Genomic DNA, 18,650 nt, shown 5'->3' with positions numbered 1-18,650 from the left:
TGTGGCACGGCTTGGAAAAAGGTTGGCCACCCCTGACTCAAACAATAATATGAGTAGAAAGTTTCCCTTTAATTTGAGGCCAAAAATATTCCTGGTCAAATGCAGAGAAAGCTTTTCTGGAAGCAAAATAAGAAAAAACTATCCCCAATACTCTTTTCCTTAGAAAATAACAGCGAGCCATGAAAAGCAGATATTTTACACACACAACACACTCTCTCTCTCTTTCTAGGAGAGTGAGAAATAGTTATTTAGTGAATTCGAGTTAAAGGGTGAAAATGACTTTTCCCGTGTGTGTACGGGATTACAAGCCGTTTCCCAGTTTTAAGTAGCTGATAAGTCTAGCAATATAAGGGGCAGTTCGAAATGCATTACCTGCAGCGCTCTCTGCCTTTCAAAGTCAGTTTGTTATTCTGCGTTGACGTGTAATTCCAACATTTCCCCCGAGCTTTAAGGCACAAAATTCCGAACTGAGCTTTCGCATGTTGGGGAAATTGGTCAGCTTTCGTGAATATATATATATATATATATATATATAACAACAACAACCTTTTCTCCAACCGCGTCCAACTCCTGATTTTCGAGAGAAACCATACGTTTCGTGTATCTACGAAACATATGGATCGTAACTCTCTCTCTTTCTCTCTCTCACTCACTTTTGGAGTATTGAACTGAACTTCATAAGTTTCATCGAGCATGGGACCCTTCGTATCGATTGCGGGAAATACGGGAAAATAGGTGGCAAGTTACAATCTGGGAGGTTTGATGTGCTTGGAATTAGAGAATGTGAACGATATGCTAGAAAATAATTTCAAAATTCAAGGGAATTCAGATCGAAAGGAGGAAATGCATTTAGATTTTTAAAAAAAATCAGAATGAAATTAAGAAATAATTTTAAAATTCAAAAACATTAAGAATTGAACAGATAAATAATTTCAGAATTAATGAAAACAGAAGAATTAAAGAAAGAAATAATTTCAGACTTAATTATAATAGAAAAATTAAAGAAAATTAATTTTTTGGTATCTGAAAAAAATTACATTTTACAACCGTTTCACAAAATTTCAATGTACCATTTCTTCGCTAATCACTTTCCACTGCACCAAAATTGCACATGTCGGTCATGTTGATAGCAATTTTTTGTGGACGAAGATAATGATTCTTTCGTGGTTTGAAATGTGTATCATCCAAGTTTATCGTTAATCCGTCTTCTGATCCCCTTCTCAGAGAGCTCTGAATAAGAATACCTTGATTAGAATCACTGGTATGTATGAAGAAGACCAATGATATCTAAATTTCACATGTATGTTAATATAGAAAGGTCATAAATGTGCCCGAGTAAATTCTTAAATTTTTCAAATTAATTTATGTATAATTTTATTCATCCGCAGAGATTCAACCCCCTACGAGTCAACCGACAAAAGAGACTTCATCTGTGAGAAGACAGAGCTCGGAAGGTAAGTATTGAAATTTATAGTTATTTATTTTTCACTATTAAGCTCTGGTTCTAGTTTCATCCTTCAGATTGAAAGCTTGAATTTCTCATTATTTATCTCATTAAAATAATTAACCATTCGGAATGTATATGTTACGGTAAAAGCCCGAAAGAGCTTTACCAAGGCGAGTTGATAAAAGTCTGATAAACTCTTGCAAAAGTAGAAGTCCGTTTGTGTAATTCTAATATTCAAAAAGGGTAGTAGCGAAGCCACACATAATTATCGTCAAGTGAGTTTGACGAGCTCTTTTCGAAAATTTTGGAAATTATTATCAAAAGGCAATTGGTGAACTGGATAGACTTTAATAATTTATTGTCCCACCCTGTGTCGGTGTTTTTGTATTTGTATTCCGACCACGTTTTTGTTGGGATATACCACGCGCGTCTTTGTTTTCCCACCTTGGTAACGGCACCCGTGAGTGCCGAAACGTATGTCGGTGTTTTCTAAATGGTTCTTTGTCCTTATATAACGTTCTCCATATTTTTGGTGTTCTAAACCTTTCAGTGTTGCTTTCTATTTATATGTATACCTTCGTCATCCTTCCAAAACTCTTGTAAAGTGTAGGAGATTCTCAAAAATAGGAGCGTATGAACCGGACACCCTGCAAAAAATAGTGACTTCATCGCAGTAAACACTTTACCCTGTATAAATTCATATACAGTATGCATAAAAATGAATTGATTTCAATTCATCCATTCCTTTAGCATTCCCGCAGCATCAAAGTCTAGGATCCGTGAAAGACACGACCGAAGACAGCAATGGCAGGAAGAAGAGGCCGCTCATTACTGGTGAGAAATCTAACAATAATTTTACATAATATGAAGTACAAAATTCAAATGTTCTCCCAACCGAAATATTTTTTTTTATACAGCGTGTCGAGTAAGTCTTGATTCGGCCTTTATCTCATCAACAATTCATCGTAGAGGTGTAGTTCCAATTAAAAAAAATGATCAAAATGTGTTCAGAAATAACTTTGTACCGTCAAACCGAAAGATACCCAGGCCACATCGCCATATGACAATATCGTCTCATTGCCCTGACTGGATACCTCTGCCAATTCATTTATAAAAAAAACCATACATTACAGAATATACATTACAATCATAACAACCATAAAGTCATAATCTAAGTATAAAATCATAGGCTAAGTATAAAATTATATTCTAAATATATAATCAGTTGCTGCGAGATCACAATCAACGTATACAATCGGATATCCAGCATGTACCAGTTTTGAGAGCTTGAGAATGTGTGCCATAAAATAAAAAATCTAAATCTTATCCTCCAATGTTCGATAAAAATCCCATGTTTTTAACTGCAATATTCACTGAAATATTTTGGTTCAAATGTCCGAGAAAAGTTGAGGAGAACAATATAAATGAAGAAAGGAACGATGCATTAACACTTACACTGTTATTTCCCAAATTTTCTCCGAGATTTGAATTCGAATACCTCTGCGAGTATTGCACTTAAAAACATGGGATTTTTATTGATGGGCTCAGATGCAGGGCAATAACTTTCTAACTGGAAGTTAAACGACTGGGGGGGGGGGGGGACCATATAAAACTTTACATTTTTTCTATTGTGTGACACACTGTATTTTCATTTTAAAAACTGGTTCAGGGGTGATTTCTGAACACATTTTGATCATTTTCTTTTTAAATTGGAAACCATAACTCTACGGCGAACGGTTGATGAGATGAAGGCCGAATTGGGACTTACAGGACACATCCTACATATTATTTTATCCATAATACCTAATCCGATTTTAAATAATATGCTTTGAATTATTCATGAGTCCTCAGTAAACAGAAGTAACTCGTTCTCTAGCTCTTCTGTGCCATTAGTGCGTCCGCTTGAACGCGTTTCTTAAGCGAAGTGAAGCTCGTGTAATTTTAATATTCGGAGGAATTCGAATATCAAGTCATAGTTATTATCACCAGAGGAAAGATCATAAGCCACGTTAATTATCATCGCTTTAACCTTTTTTTTAGTGGCATTTTTTTTCTGGTAGTCTTATTATTGATTCTCCTCAAGTATTGCACTAATTATTCTACTTTCAGTATTGTACAATGCACATATTCCTCCCACTAATCTCTTAACAAACGAGAAAATTCACAAATTATGAATAAGATTACCGTAAACAAGATTAAGTTTGTGTAGTTAATAATCAGAATTATTCGAATTTCAAATTACTAGAATTATAATTCCAGAAAATAATAATAATAATAACAACAACAAAAAAAGTAGAGTTCTCTCATTATAACTCGTTTCAATGATGTGAATAATAAGAAGAATTAAAAGATATGACTTTAATGTTTGGCAACACTCGTTAACGTGGGATGAAATCGGGGAGCTCGAACTCATACACACACACAAGAAAAGCTCACTTTCGACTCGATACAAGAGACACACGCATGCACAGAGTATTTGCTCTTTCAATAATTAATCGTATTTTCGCAATCAGCATTAACTTGGCGATTTTCGGTCTGCTCACCTTAATCCCGTCTCTTGTTAGCTGGTGTGTGTGCACGTGCTGTTTTGCCATGTTTAATCCTGCACTCAAGTTACTACTGATACAGTTTGAAGTGGGGGGAGGGGAGACTAATACTCGATCGGATTTATTGCTCAAAATGGTGGGATTGCCGATGCGAATAAATTCTCAAAATGGTAAATCGATTCGGAGAATACGGCGGGGTTATTCCATCATAAATCTGCCTGCATAAATCTAGTCTGTTCGACGTACTGTGGATTTGAAGGAGGTATTCAGTTGGAGGATAATTGCGCTTCTAACGCCAGCTAATAAAGTACCTTTATTAATACTAACGAAATCATCAAGTAGTATCGTTGGTCGATGGTTCCCTAGCAGGGAAGACAAATGTTATTTGACGTGCGGCAGCTAGAATGATGGAGGATGACCGTACGTTGTTCACCGACATTGGTATTAGTCTACCCTTTAAAGTTATTTCTGTCACCTATGTATGCGTGTTACAGTCAAAGTCCGAAGTGAGGCCAGTTCGCGAACTGGCCGAGAGTTTTGACCAAAGTCCGATTTTTAGAAATGACTAGTGATATTTCAGGCTTTGGCCAGCCAATTCGCGAAGTGAGTGGAGATCGCTCGACAAAGTTCGATGTGCTGATGTAAGACACGATCTGGTATGCGACAAAGGCATTTTTTTCGTCGCCAATGTGTGATGCATTACTATATATAGTAGCTGTATTATATATATAAATTAGCTCCATGTGACGAGAGGGGAAAGGAAGAGAAATTTTGGAGAAAAAATGATTGTTATAGATATATAGCTTTGTTTGTTTAATTTTGGAAAAAAAAAATATATATATAACCGCATCGTTTTACTGCAATATGATGGGTTGCCATAGCTAACGTGGCCATAATTATCACGAAAAAATACGCCAACTTGGAGATGAACTTGACAATCATGTCTTTTCTTTTCGTATTTTGGCTAAGCAAATCCAGTCATTTCACGAATTGGCTAGCCAAAGCCCGATATTCAGACATTGGCAGGGTCAATTTACAACTAAATTGGTGAATTCCCGAAATGGCCGATAAGTTCGCGAACTAGACGATTTCGAACTTTAGTCGTAACATTTATACAGCGCTGCGCAAAAGTTTAGGCACAGGTAAAATTCGCTCTTAAATTTGAAATAAATAATAATAATTTAATATCACAAAGATTATACCAGATGCAGTGGAACTTCGAATAACGTGTGATTCGGTTGACGAGCAAAAACGTTTTACAAATTGTGAATCGATATACGAGTGATGGTTCGCATTAGGAACAAAAAATTTTGCACTTTGCTCATTATTAGTTTTACTTCATCTCAACCGAGCCGGTGGTTTTTCGTTTTCAACTGCACTCGTACTGTGGAATTGTAGGTAATATTGTCCCCTACAGTCTCAGTAATTTTCAACCAGCAATTACGAATATTTAATTTCCAATTTTGATTTTTATTTACAATGACCACCTTGTATGTGATACTCGATTATGCTACTGCAATTCCAGATTTTCCCCTGCTAAAGTAGTAGATCTACTCATTGTAGATGCATCTTTTTGTGATATTTTATCTTAAATGAAGACGAACACTATAGTGGCTGGACAACCGGTCTCTGCAACAACGTAAGCTTCGACGCAAGAACGTAAACTGATTATGCAACCACGAGTGGAATACAAGATTCCTCGAAAGACTGGTTATATTTTTGGAGCTGATGATTGCTAGGAAGCAAATTCGTTTCTGCCTCCACGGGGGCTCGAATCCCGGTCTCTCGTTTACCAGACGAGCGCTCTACCAACTAAGATATGAAAAAAAATATTTCTCCCCGGAGAGTATATATATGTTGAAAGGATCCGTACATGGACGGCAGCAGCAGTCAACTAACAGCTCGTGAATGACATAAGCCACCAGATAGCGACATGCGCATAAACAAAAATGTCCTCTCCACTTGTTAAAACAATATTCCTCGAAAGACTGAATTTTCTTCCTTGTCTTGTAATCATCATCTCCAAAAATATAACCAGTCTTTCGAGGAATCTTGTATTAACAAGTGGAGAGGGCATTTCTACATACATCACACGGAATGTCATCATCCTAGGTTGCCGTTTAGCGTGGGACGCTCGCCGAACCTCGAAGACGCTCCCGGCGCCGAGGGACGGTCGATGCTTGTTGAATGCGGAATTTATAGATTAATCTATAGGTATGTTCGAAGTACGTGATATTGTTATATGGATGGTTCTTGAAGCCACTAATTAATTTCCTTTTGTTGCCTTGTCGGAAGCTGCTTTATATTACTTGTTATTTAATAAAGTTCCCGGACATATCCATCCATCCTTTCGAACACTTCGATATCTCTCTGAGAGATGTGTAGTGAGGTGTGTGTCTGGTCCTTTAGTGCTCAATATGTAATTTCCACTTTCAAAAGCTTTACACAATTTCAGCGATGCTACGAGGTGACTGAAGGGAACAAACCTTACCTTCCGAGAGTTATGTAAAAAACATTTCAACATCGTGCACTGTATCAAGATCAGCAATGAACCCCGGGGGGGGGGGGGTCACCAAGAGAATAGTTGCGTTGATTAAACTCGAACCCAGGCCCTCTTGCATACCGGAGGGCCTGGGTTTGAGTCCGGACGGATACAAGATGGCTTTTTTTTCCGAGTTCACCTCAACATTATGTCCAGAAAATAACTGTTTCCTTGATATTGTGGGCTGAGAAAAAGCCATCTATCTCTCTTTGAGGGGGATTAGTTCTTGAGCATTAACCACTAGTTGTCGCAAAGTTTGGGTGCTTGGGAAAGACTATCGAACTGGAGGCGAGGGAGAACGACATTCAAGTGTGCAAACAACAGTTATAGTCCGTAAGTCGTCCTAAAAAACTATAAGTCTTCTCTAGTATAAAAACTTCTCTCTCTCGTTTGGAACAAGTTAATTCATAAATATTATTCTATTTGTATGTTTATCAATGGAGTTATTGTATTATAAGTTTATTGTGTTGTGTATCATTGACTGAATGCTTTTTTTATCAGTCATTTTTATATGAATGAATAATTGTGGAACGAGTTAATATTATTTCGTATGGGAAAGTTTGATTCGACAAATAAAATTGATTCGAATAACGAGCACGTTAACGGAACGAATTATGCCCGTTAACCAATGTTCCACTGTATATCTAAATACATTAATTTTCGAACATATTATTAATTAAATTATTAATTATTGAATTAAAGTAATTATAAATCGAAATTTTATATTTCTCTATTTCTCTCATATTAGTTATTATATATATATATATAAGTTGTTTTTTCACTAATTCTGAAATTATTCGCTTTTCTTTCATTATAATTCTAAATTTTCATCAATTTTTTCCGGAATTTTTTCTTTGATTTATTCTATAATTCTATAATTATTTCTATCATCAATTCTGAAATTGTGCCTTTAATTAATCCTAGAGTTAACAATTTTTCCATATTTGCAACTATTTTTCGAAAATGTTCGGTGGGCCACAACAGAAAAATCCGAGGGCCTGATTTGGCCTACGGAAAATTCGTTGAAGAACCTTGACCTAAACCGTCATGTAGATTCTTTTATTATTATTTTTCTTTTTTTGCTTTGTTTTGCCTAAAAAATGTACAATCTAAGCTTATTAATTTGAAAATAAAGTAAATTTTTTTATTCTAATAAGAGGTAATTTCTGCTGTTGTAATTTGTATTTCTAAAATATTGTAACAGCTCGATCTACTACACTGTACGTAATTTGAATAAAAATATAAAAAAAAAATAACATGGAGACTGCAATTATGTGTAATTGGAAGCATTTGATTAGAAATCCATGTAAAATAGGCGGAATGGTTTGTTCTATTCTGTAACATCTAGATTTACAAGAAATCTAAAGAAATCGTCGTTGGAAAATGAATTAAACAAGGAAACCGCAAGACGTAAAAATCCATCAACTATCAGAAACTTTATTTCTCGAAACGAAAAAGAAATAGCCGTGAAAGATTACGACTACGGGGAGACGAGAACAACAGCAAACTAACAAACCAGTCGTCCCCTGAGAAGTAATTAAAAATTTACGGTTTGTACTGGCGGGAAAAGAGGCCAAAATAATTACCGCCGTGTCTCCTGATGAAGCCGACAGTAATGCTGTTGCATGGCATCGTCCCTAAGGAGTCAGTCACCAGGAATCTTTGTAGCCGATGAGAGTCATAAATTCTGTGAACCGCGTGCGTTTGCACCAAAAATTGATGTTATACATGTTTCTTAGGAACATAAAACTGTTTAATATCACACTGACTTTTCTTATTATTTCATTTTTCCCCCTACTTTGTTTCTTTTCTTATCCAAAAAATTGTATACTAAAGCCTATATATTTGGCTGGATCTAAATCGTACTCCTGTTATACAACTCCCATTTTTTACGGAACAATTGACCCTAAGATTAGTTCGACAGAGTTTGAAAGAAAAGGAACTTTTCCCCTCGTCCTTTGAAAATGGGTCTGTTCGATAATTCATTTATTTACTTATTTATTGCATGAATGTCAATGTACATGGCGCCAATAATTAGAAGACCCTATTTTAAAGTAGCCTACAGGCGAAAACCAGTCATCAGAAAATTGTGAAATTTTGTGAAGGACTTCATGACAAATTCCCATCACTTCATGAAGTGATGCGAATTTGTTTCAGGCGCGAAAAATAATTACTCATGTCGCCACCAGAGGGCACTTTATTACCCCACCACCGCCACAGTGGGGGTCGGATGAAGTTTGTTTTCTGTAGTTCCCAATTCAATCATAACTTATCACTCACTTCACTTCTGAAATATAGATGGCAGCACTGAAAAATCAAACACAACACTACATACGCACTCAGATTGTTAGGTGCACACAGATACACTTCCGGCACAACTCACTAGGTAGTAAATCGTCCATAGATGGTGATAGACCTGAGTTGTGCTCAGTTTGAAAGAAAGAAAGAAAGAGGGTGTTTTATTAAAAAATGATACATTCAGGCAAACGTTTACAATTTTAACAAATGTTAAACACTTTTACAATTGTTACTGCAACAAAACATGTTCCACATGATGGCCATCATTTTCAGATACCCTGTGAAATCGCAAGATGGCATGTTTCACAACTGACCGAAGTGTGTGTGCGGAAATGTTCAGCACGTGGAGTGAAATGTTGCCTTTAAGGTCAGCTAATGTTCTTGGACTGTCAGGACTTCACCAAACGTTTCAAATGTTCCCAAAGAGAAAAATCGAATGTCAGTTACTGTAGAATTGCTGTTTTGGTAAAACATTTTGACCAAAAAATGGCGATCTCGTAAACTTATCGTCATTGTGAGCAGCAAACACATTGAGATCTCCGCGGATGTTTCTAGGTTTTATAACAGATGCTGCGTGACATCACATAAATTTACGTGTTTACTACAGATATTCAAAGTGAAACGCCCTCTGCTGTTGACGTGTGCAACTATTTTTTTTTACCCCCTGAAACAAATTTCCATCACTTCATGAAGTCCTCCACAAAATTTCGCACTTTTCTGATGGCCTGGTTTCACCTGTAGGCTACTTTAAAATAAGTTCTTTTAATCATGGACGCCCTTGTATATTAACGCGTGAACAGTGTTAAACGTCGCAACTCCACATCCTTGAGAGATGACTTATAATTTCAATTTTTCATGGGCCTCAGGAAAAGTTTTTTAGTCACTCCCATATATTCATTTTTCAAATAAATTTATAGCGTGAAAATTATTGAAATTTTAATACCCACAACAAGAGCCTTTTAAGAAATCCCCTTTGAGAGCTATGGATGTATTCATACTTGCAATTGCTATGTAAAGACATGCATCATTTTCTTGCAGAAGGGACACACAGAGCGAAAGACCACATCAACGAAATCGATGAAAAAATGTCGAGAAGCAAAGACAATCTAATAGAAAAAGAAACAGGTAATATCATATTGCCTAATAATAAGATTTAGTATTCAATTTAGTATTATGAATTAGTTAATTATATATATGTCAGGTGAACTTCATAATTCCGGCTATCATGCATAATCCACGAGCATTTTGGTAAGTTTGATAAATTTCCCTAAATTTATCAATTTTACCGGCGATTATGCATGGTACCCGAGCGTCTTTGGTAAATTTAATAAGTACTAAAAAAATTTTACTTTTAACTGCGATACCCAAGCGTCGTGTTGTTGGTAATGATAAATCGTACTACATACATGATTATACTGCACCATGCATGATAACTCATATGTGTTGTACCATTATATCGGGGTGCGATCGTAAAATTTGTTGTCATCATATTGAGGGGTCCGACTATATTCATCACACATACTAGACTCATTTGGATTTTTTTTTCAAATTATCCAATTACACTAGGGCAGCGGTTCTCAACCGGTGCTCCGTGGAGCCCTTAGGGCTCCTTGTGCATTCTCCAGGGGCTCCGCAGCCGCTCGAGGAAAATAAAAAAAACAGTAAAATTTACAAAAATAAATATTTTTAAATAGTAAAAATAAAACAGTAACTTATATTTGTAATTAAAAAATTGGCCTACGGGACTCCGCGAGTCAAAATAGGTTGAGAACCGCTGCACTAAGGTATTATGCATAGTCACAGATAAAGGCGATAAATTTCAAGTGTTTATCAAATTTACCAACGACGCTTGGATATTATGCACAATCACAAGTAAAAGTGATGTTTATAATATTTATCAAATTTCTCGTAAACGTTTTTCTAAAAAAACCTTCTAACGAATTAGTAGTTGATGTCGGAGTATGTCATATGTCGGGGCCGAAATAGTTCACATTATGGGAGAGCAAAGTGGCGTAGAAAAAGATGATATTTTTATTTACGTAATATATAAGCGAGACATTCGTCGGCGTCGAACGAACAGAACGTACAGATACATATAAGAGTGAAGAAGACACAATCGAAAAAATCCATCCATGGAACGAACAAGTACGCCATCTGGAGCGAACCAGACGGATTACATACGTAAATTCGTACTATTCCCAACACTATATATGTACTGAACACATAATCATATAATGAAAATCACCGATGGAAATGAGACGAAGCGCTATTTTGTTAGTACAATGGAGTCTGTATTTAATGAAGTGTTATCGTTTCATTTAAAAACTTCGTTAAATAGACTAAGAATGAAACTCAACTATCCACTTTATAATCTTTAGCGAATATCCTAAACAGTACAGGCTGCCCCAAATTGTTTAAATAGCAGATATCTCTGCAACTTTTGACATTGAAACATACTTTCAGTTAGCCACTTTACGATCAAGGACGTAATATTGCGTCTAAACGCCAGTAAGATGAAGTCAAACAAGTCTATCTGTTTTCTCTTCATTACCACAAAACTTTGTTGCAACCCTATAAAAGAAAGTAGTTCCTTTCGTCTCCGTGATGAGTAGGAAAAACTTCTATTCTAAGGTTAAATAGGTTGTACTATGTATATACTTGTACATAAGAGGGGAAAGAAAACAAGTAGGTGAGGGTGAAAAGAGAAATATACTTCATATCTACTATCCTATATACTTCATACCTTAGAGAGAGTATAGTAATATGCAGTTTTCCTTCCATCTGTTTTTTCCCCCCTTCCTTTTTCTAACATGCCGTTATGTTAGAACAATTTCATCAAAACGTGTATCGTATTTATCGCCGATTCGTCCAGCAGAGATCATCCGAATTTATCGCCAACCGCTCGTGAGCTAAGCGGTTTGAAAAAAAAGGGGAAATTGAAAATATGAAGAAATTTACTTTTTATATAGTCCCCGTGTGCTCAAAATCAAAATTGGAAAGGTGTGGTGTTGTCTCTTCTGAGGCCAATAAAAAAAATTCACTTATGCATTATTTGTTGAAATATTTGAATTCGAATATCAGAAAAATTTGGAAAGAACGGCATAAACGAATAAAAACGCTTTTCCCCCTCATTTATGCCGTTGTTTCCCAATTTTTTCCCTGAATTTTTAACTCAAATAATTCAGCAAATATCGCACTTAGAAACGTGAAGCTTTTTTTTTACTGGCTTCAAAAGATACAGGGCAACAACTTTTTTATTTGCTTTCGAGCACATGGGAATGTACAAAAAAGTTACTTTATTTATTTATTTTTTATCTGTAACTCCTCAGACAAATTTTAAGATTTCAAGTAACTGCACGTCATTTGAAAACTTTTTGTAATTCAAAATATGTTTCTAAAGTCGACGGTTACAGAGATATCCGCAGTACAAACAATTTGAGATAACCCGTGTAAAACAAATTTTGTTCATCGCTTATTGCTAGACAGCAAATTTTACAGCATATCAAATTTGTAGTTTCCGTGTAAAACATAGAACCTATGCTAGAAAAACAACTTTAGGGGTTTCTCTCTCTCTCTCTCTCTCTCTGTCTCAGCTTTTCATGAATACATTAGCTGGTTATTCACCACTGTTCTACGACTCCATGGTTGATTTTGTTGGAACTTCAAATGAGAGAAGTCCCAAAACGTTTGAAAAAAAAAATTCGACAAAACTTCCGTACAACGTATTTCTATAAAACGTTGTATAGAAATTATCTTGCGCAATATGGGAAGTAAATAACATGTAAATGTCATTCAAAGTCAAGGTTTCTATAGAAAATTTCGTTAAATGAAATTTCGTTGAATGGAGACTCGACTGTATATTATGCGCACAATGAACCAATATCTCGAAATGTCTAGATTACACGTGTCTCCTATGTTGATATGTTCACAAAAGGAAAAAACTAACAATTTTATTTCAGTTTAAATAGCACAATAATGTACTGTTCTTACTTTTACAGGAACTAATGGACAACGTCAGGCAACGGCTTGTTCATCGTACGCAATACACGCGCTCATCGTGTTTCTGTGCTGCAGGCATTTGGTGAACGCCGCCACGTAAATTTGTGTACTACGTCTCTGCGAAGCTGATTATAACCAGAAACTGTAAAATATATATTATATATATAAAAACTCCCAAGACGAATTTACGATATTCCTCTTAAATGGTGAGAGAAAAACAAAATCGGGTTCTACTTCTTACGAAAACGCCAGAAAAGGTGGCGACGCTACTACACCATTCTGAAAAAAAACATTGTTTCTTTATAGATAATGATATATAGGATGATACTATTTCGTTTTTTAATGACGATAATTTTCAATCTCTGGGAACAATATTCATTTCTGAACAAGTTTGGTTTCCTCTCCTCACCCCCGTATTTTATATTAGAGAGAATTTAAAATCACATTGAACATGTTAAATCATGTGCACTACGAAAGCTGTTTAAAGGAAAAACATGAAAGAAGTTATAGCGAATATTTTGTAAAAAAAAAAATATCTTTAGGTATTGTACAGTACAAATAAATATGGACGACACTTTTTTATGATATTGTATAATAAGTAAATTATAATAAATACGACATTGAATGTTAATTTGATTATTCTAATATATTATGCGATTCAATATGTTTTCATGTATTAAATGTTTATATCCCCCATATAAGTCCGAATATAGTTCGATAAAAAAAAAAACATTTTGAGCTAAATATATTTCTATTTAAATTCGAGAAAATAAACATGTTTTTTTCCCAAGTATGTTGTTAATTAACCGTTACTTGTGTAGTATTCTCTTTAAATTACAGATTGTTGTGAGGGTCAATCAAATGAAAAAGTGGCGAGAGTCCCTATAGTTATAATATACGAACTAGTAAGAGAAATGTGCAATCCCCTACTTTTTGGATAACTGGTATGTGCCCATCAGTATTCTATGAAAGGCTCAGTCATTTCAGATGTCTTCAAAAAGGGTAAGCAAAAGGACTAAGAGGAGGGTGAGGCAGTGGCAGTACAGGAGTGCAGGACGGGTGTTTCAGCACTTTGCAGCAAAGTTTAGCAAGAAGAATGACCGTTTGCTGCGGCACAAGTGAGCTTAAAACTGTGGACCGGTGAGAATGGGTAATAAATTCGTAACCGGCGAAAATAGAATAAATACTTTGTGACAAATGGAATAAATAATTCGTATATATAAGATGGGGGTAATTTTCGCACCGTCGAAAATGAAAAACATAATTTGTGGACTAATTATTAAAGGGAGGAGTAATTGGCGAATCGCGTAAAATATAATAATAGTAGAAAATTTTTCGAGACCTGACGGTTGACACAGAAATAATAGTTAACGGCATGCAGACAGTATTTTATTTATCTCACTTTCAATATGAAAGGCAGATGGCAGTACTTCTGGAACACGAAATGCGTGTAACTTTGACATCATGAATAAGTTGGGGTCACGTATATACACGCAATAAAATACATTCCGGCTCACGTCCTCGGTCGTTGAAGAACTCAACTGCTATATATTTCCAAGTCATCAAAGAATGATCAAGCTTATAAAGCTGTGAGGGTAAATAGCACCTCCAGACTATTCGTCCTACTACTGAACCGTGCATGCGCCTCGTGAATATTCTTCTGGGAAAATTTTCAATGAACTGATACGTGCCGGAAATTGGCCATAATATTTTTATGATGTATGATATATGCATGTTTCATGTCGTAGAACTACTGCCACCAGTGCCCGTTTCTCGCATGGAAAAAGGGGGCATGTAATCAAGGTCCCATACTTGGCTGCTTTATGTAATTTAACCATTCATCCCTCTTTTCGTAGAATACTGCCAAAAGTAGTATTTTAAGTAAACCTTTTAATTGGTAAGCATTGAAATACACAGAAGAGAAAACTTTTGAGGGGTGATATGTTAAGCAAATGACGTACCGTGAATGCTATTACGTGCCAAAAAAAAGTATATTGTCAATACATATAAAAAATTATGTCATGTTGTGCTTTAGGGAACACACTGTTTTTTATATTTTTACTTAGATTTGAATAGCATAAAAATGTAATTTATTGTTTGCCAACTTACTTTTATATCATTGTTGAAGAATCCACAGCAATATGTGTCCTCCACACATGGTAGTATTTTCCTCCAAATTGCAAGAGTCAAAAATCGTTCTTGCTTGGCTTGTCAAGAAATATAAGACTATGTGTACCTTTGAGCCATTCTCCTGGTAATTATAGAAACGTTATAAGCATCCATCGGCGTTTTTGGGGTTCTAACCCCCCCCCCCTAAAGCCGAGATTATAGTGTTATTTTGCAGGAAAAAAACTTAAACCCTTGAGAATTAAAAACATTGAAACCGTCCTTGAGAAAATTCTGTGTAAGCCTATGTAAACATCTCACAAAAGTATAACTAAAATTGAATGTTTAGGAGTTAAAAGCTTAGAAGCTTCAATGCCAAAATGTACAATGAGTTGAAAAATATAAGAAAACCCTGTTGTGTTTAGAACTATATTAATTACACTGTAAAAATATCTTCAAATTTTTTTTACGTCTGGAGAGGTGAAGGCAGTGTAGTTGAAAAAAGCCTGAAATCATAAATGAACGTGAGAGGGATTTTCAAACTGAAGTGTCACCATTCGATAATGAGAAACTACAATATCATAGTTCAGAGCGTTACTGCTTCATGTTCTCGAATTTTTAATGTAAAATTGAATACCCTGATGAAGATATAAAGTAAACAATTGCCATAGAAAACTTCAGAATTTATTTAGATTGTAATTATACTGTATATATATGACTATTACATAATAATTGTCCGTAAGAGTATACGTGAAACCAAAAGGAGGAACTTTGCAGGTGACACAACAGGTTTTTTTGGGAGGGGGGTGGGGGAAGCAAAGCGCATCTCTTAGCGAACTATTAACAATATAATATTATTAACAATCTTCAAAAAATTATTTTGAATTAACAGAAATTGATTAAGGTAGCATATGGTTTTCTTTCAATATTTTAACTTTCTTTTACAAAATATTCAAAAATACGTATTAAATTATTTTATTGCAGGGAGGGGGGCACGGTCCCACATGTACTCATAGGCCACTATATATAATGTGCATCACACACATACAGGGTGATTGCTTAATTCCCTTAATTCGCATTTTATTGGCGAACCGGTGATCCTAGAGGCATATTTCCAATCAGAATAATTATCCAAGTATCGTGGAGAACGCAGATACGTCATTCACGTTGCAAAGAGGTTGTGTAGTTATTAAAATAAAAAAAATAACTTTTTATATGAACACCCTGTCCTCAAAAACCCAATTAGAAAGATTTTGCCCTGTCTTTCTAGAGGCTAACAGAAAGAAAATTCCACATTTCTAAGTGCAATATTCGCAGAGATATTTGAATCTAAAAATCTGAGGAAAGTTGGAAAGAACAGCATAAATAAGGTAAAGAAGAGTCGTTGGTTTGTTTTTGCTTTCTTTTCCAATTTTTCAATTCAAATATCTCAGCGAATACTGCACTTAAAAACGTGGGAACATTTTTGTTGGCCTCAGGAGAAAAATGGCAACAACTTTTTCTAATTGCGTTTTTGAGGACAGGGTGTCCGCATAAAAAGTTATTTTTATTTCAATAACACTACAACCCCTTGCAATATGATTGACGTGCCTGAGTTCTACACGTTATTTGGATAATTTTTCTAATTGAAAGTATGTCTCTAGGATCAACGAATCGCCGATAAAATGCGGCAAGGGGGTATTAAGTAATTACGCTCTACTATATTAAAAGGGGCCCAAAAAATTAATACATGCGCAGGGCCTGAACTAATGCGAAACATGCCCTGGCTGCCTTCTGACTTTTATATTGGAAAGTGAAAATGGCAGATGCCTGAATTTTCGTGTTTATGTAAGTATCGAGTTGAGGCTATGCCTGTTATCAGTATAGAGAATTCTAAATGGGGGAATATAGGTTAGCCTCTAAGTTTGTTTACTGGTTATGCTTCTTCTCAAAGAATCCTATCTTCGCAAATGCATGATGTCATGCTGATGTAGTGTGCGTAACATCACACACGGATTTTTCTGAAGCCCTTGTCATCTTTCCATTTGATCACACCCAATGTACTGACGAAAAATTCCCAAGTATCAGCTTTATTTCGATTCGTTATTTTAAGATCTGACATTTTTTATCTCAATTTTTCAGTTTAATAACATGAGCATGAACGATAATTATTGTTATTATGGTACTTTACATGCAAACGTGATGATGAATTGTATAATAGCTTGAAATGTAGGATCAATATGAGACAGAAATCGTAATGCAGTGCGTTCCCCCGATATAGTAATGAAATGCTGGTTTCGGAATGGGTAATTTGTTATGATTGATGTATCGAGAATTATGTAAATCATTCCGCTAATGAATCTACTGCGTAAACTAATTTATTTTGATTGAAAAATGTGTGTAAATTAATGTATAAAAGAAATACAAAGGAAATAAATGTAAATATCAAACATTTGAAAGAGTGTGTTATAATTACTTGTCATAGTTGTAATATGTGTGCATCGATAATTCTTATTTGGCAATGTTCAATACAATTCCTGGCAATTTCGCTAATGAGGATTTTTTCACCTAGCATAACTTTGATCTACACTCATACATAGGGTTACCACAGACCCGTCATTTGGGGGGGATCAGGGGGGAGGGCGTTGCTCCCCCCTGGCTTTTGAAAATACACTAAAAATGGTATATATATATATATATACAAATATATATATAAAATTATAAATACATTCAGTACATGTTTTTTGCCCCTTCCTGGAAAAAGTTCCCCCCCCCGTAAAAAGTTGAAATGACGGCCCTGGGTTACCAGAAGCCCTCATTTTTTATGTTATTCTGAGCGTCCTCACCATCGTCCGTATATTCCTGGCATCTGAAAATCCTTCTACTACCTCAAGGTTTATATGTTACGAAGATACACTAACCAACCAAACCATATATTACGGAACATGGATGTATAGCAAACAAATCAATCAGAACACTTCACATGCACACACACATATAAATACTGTATTACAGTAAAAACCTCTCTTTTGCGGTCACCGGCGGAGCAAAAATATTCGTCCATAAAATCAGAGGTGTGAAATGCATGTTGTTATTATGCGGATGAAATGATTATTTGGGCCGTAAAAGAGGGGCGTCCGTTAAAAAATATTTCAATGCAATTACATCATTCAAAAAGAAATAGAACATCGAAATAATTGGATTCAGTCAGGGCCTTCATTGTATATATATATATATATATATATACTATTTTTAGTGTATTTACAAAAGCCGGGGAAGCCCTGCCCCCCCCCCTAAATGACGGGCCTGGATTCAGTATTAAAAGTTTCTTTGCATTTAAAATTTATGAAATTCGAAAAATGAACAAGATTAAGAATTTTCTTCGAGAGAAATGCTTTTTAAACTACTACATACATAAATTTCGGAATCGGATAACCCTATGCCGATATGCATGGCATAAGCAGTATGATCATTGAGCCTTAAACTCCAATTTTTATCCGAACGAATACCTATAATTGAAATTCGCAGACTTGAAATTAACTACAATTTTTACTGCCATCTTTCGGAAAATATTTCAACTAGAAATCCCCCCCCCCAATCATCAAAATCGATAAAGAGAAAATTTACTATTATATTTCCGCTTCTCGAATTTTTCCTTGCAAGTGGAAAATAAGTTAGCCGAAATCATTCCCAATAATAATACTGCCAGCCAGAGGCGCTAACACGAAAAAAC

At 35.4% G+C, this 18,650-nt stretch overlaps 1 protein-coding gene across 2 annotated transcripts in view; it reads left to right on the top strand.

Moving 5' to 3' along the window:
- LOC149071773 (lachesin-like) overlaps positions 1 to 13,440 on the top strand; it is a 167,168-nt gene extending 153,728 nt beyond the window's left edge. For both annotated transcript variants that reach the window (XM_089247835.1, XM_089247834.1), the window contains exons 7-10: positions 1,389 to 1,454; positions 2,198 to 2,281; positions 9,872 to 9,958; positions 12,832 to 13,440. In XM_089247835.1, coding sequence (XP_089103961.1) covers positions 1,389 to 1,454; positions 2,198 to 2,281; positions 9,872 to 9,958; positions 12,832 to 12,932 — 338 coding nt within the window. In that variant the 3' untranslated portion in view covers positions 12,933 to 13,440. The remainder of the gene's footprint in view (positions 1 to 1,388; positions 1,455 to 2,197; positions 2,282 to 9,871; positions 9,959 to 12,831) is intronic.
- The last annotated feature ends 5,210 nt before the right edge of the window (positions 13,441 to 18,650 follow it).

This window comes from Pholcus phalangioides, unplaced genomic scaffold, assembly GCF_987345545.1.
Source record: "Pholcus phalangioides strain wild (caught in Gottingen) unplaced genomic scaffold, Ppha-v1.0 ptg000018l_1, whole genome shotgun sequence".
Classification (NCBI taxonomy): domain Eukaryota; kingdom Metazoa; phylum Arthropoda; class Arachnida; order Araneae; family Pholcidae; genus Pholcus; species Pholcus phalangioides.
This window is presented reverse-complemented; position numbering and strand designations above follow the sequence as displayed.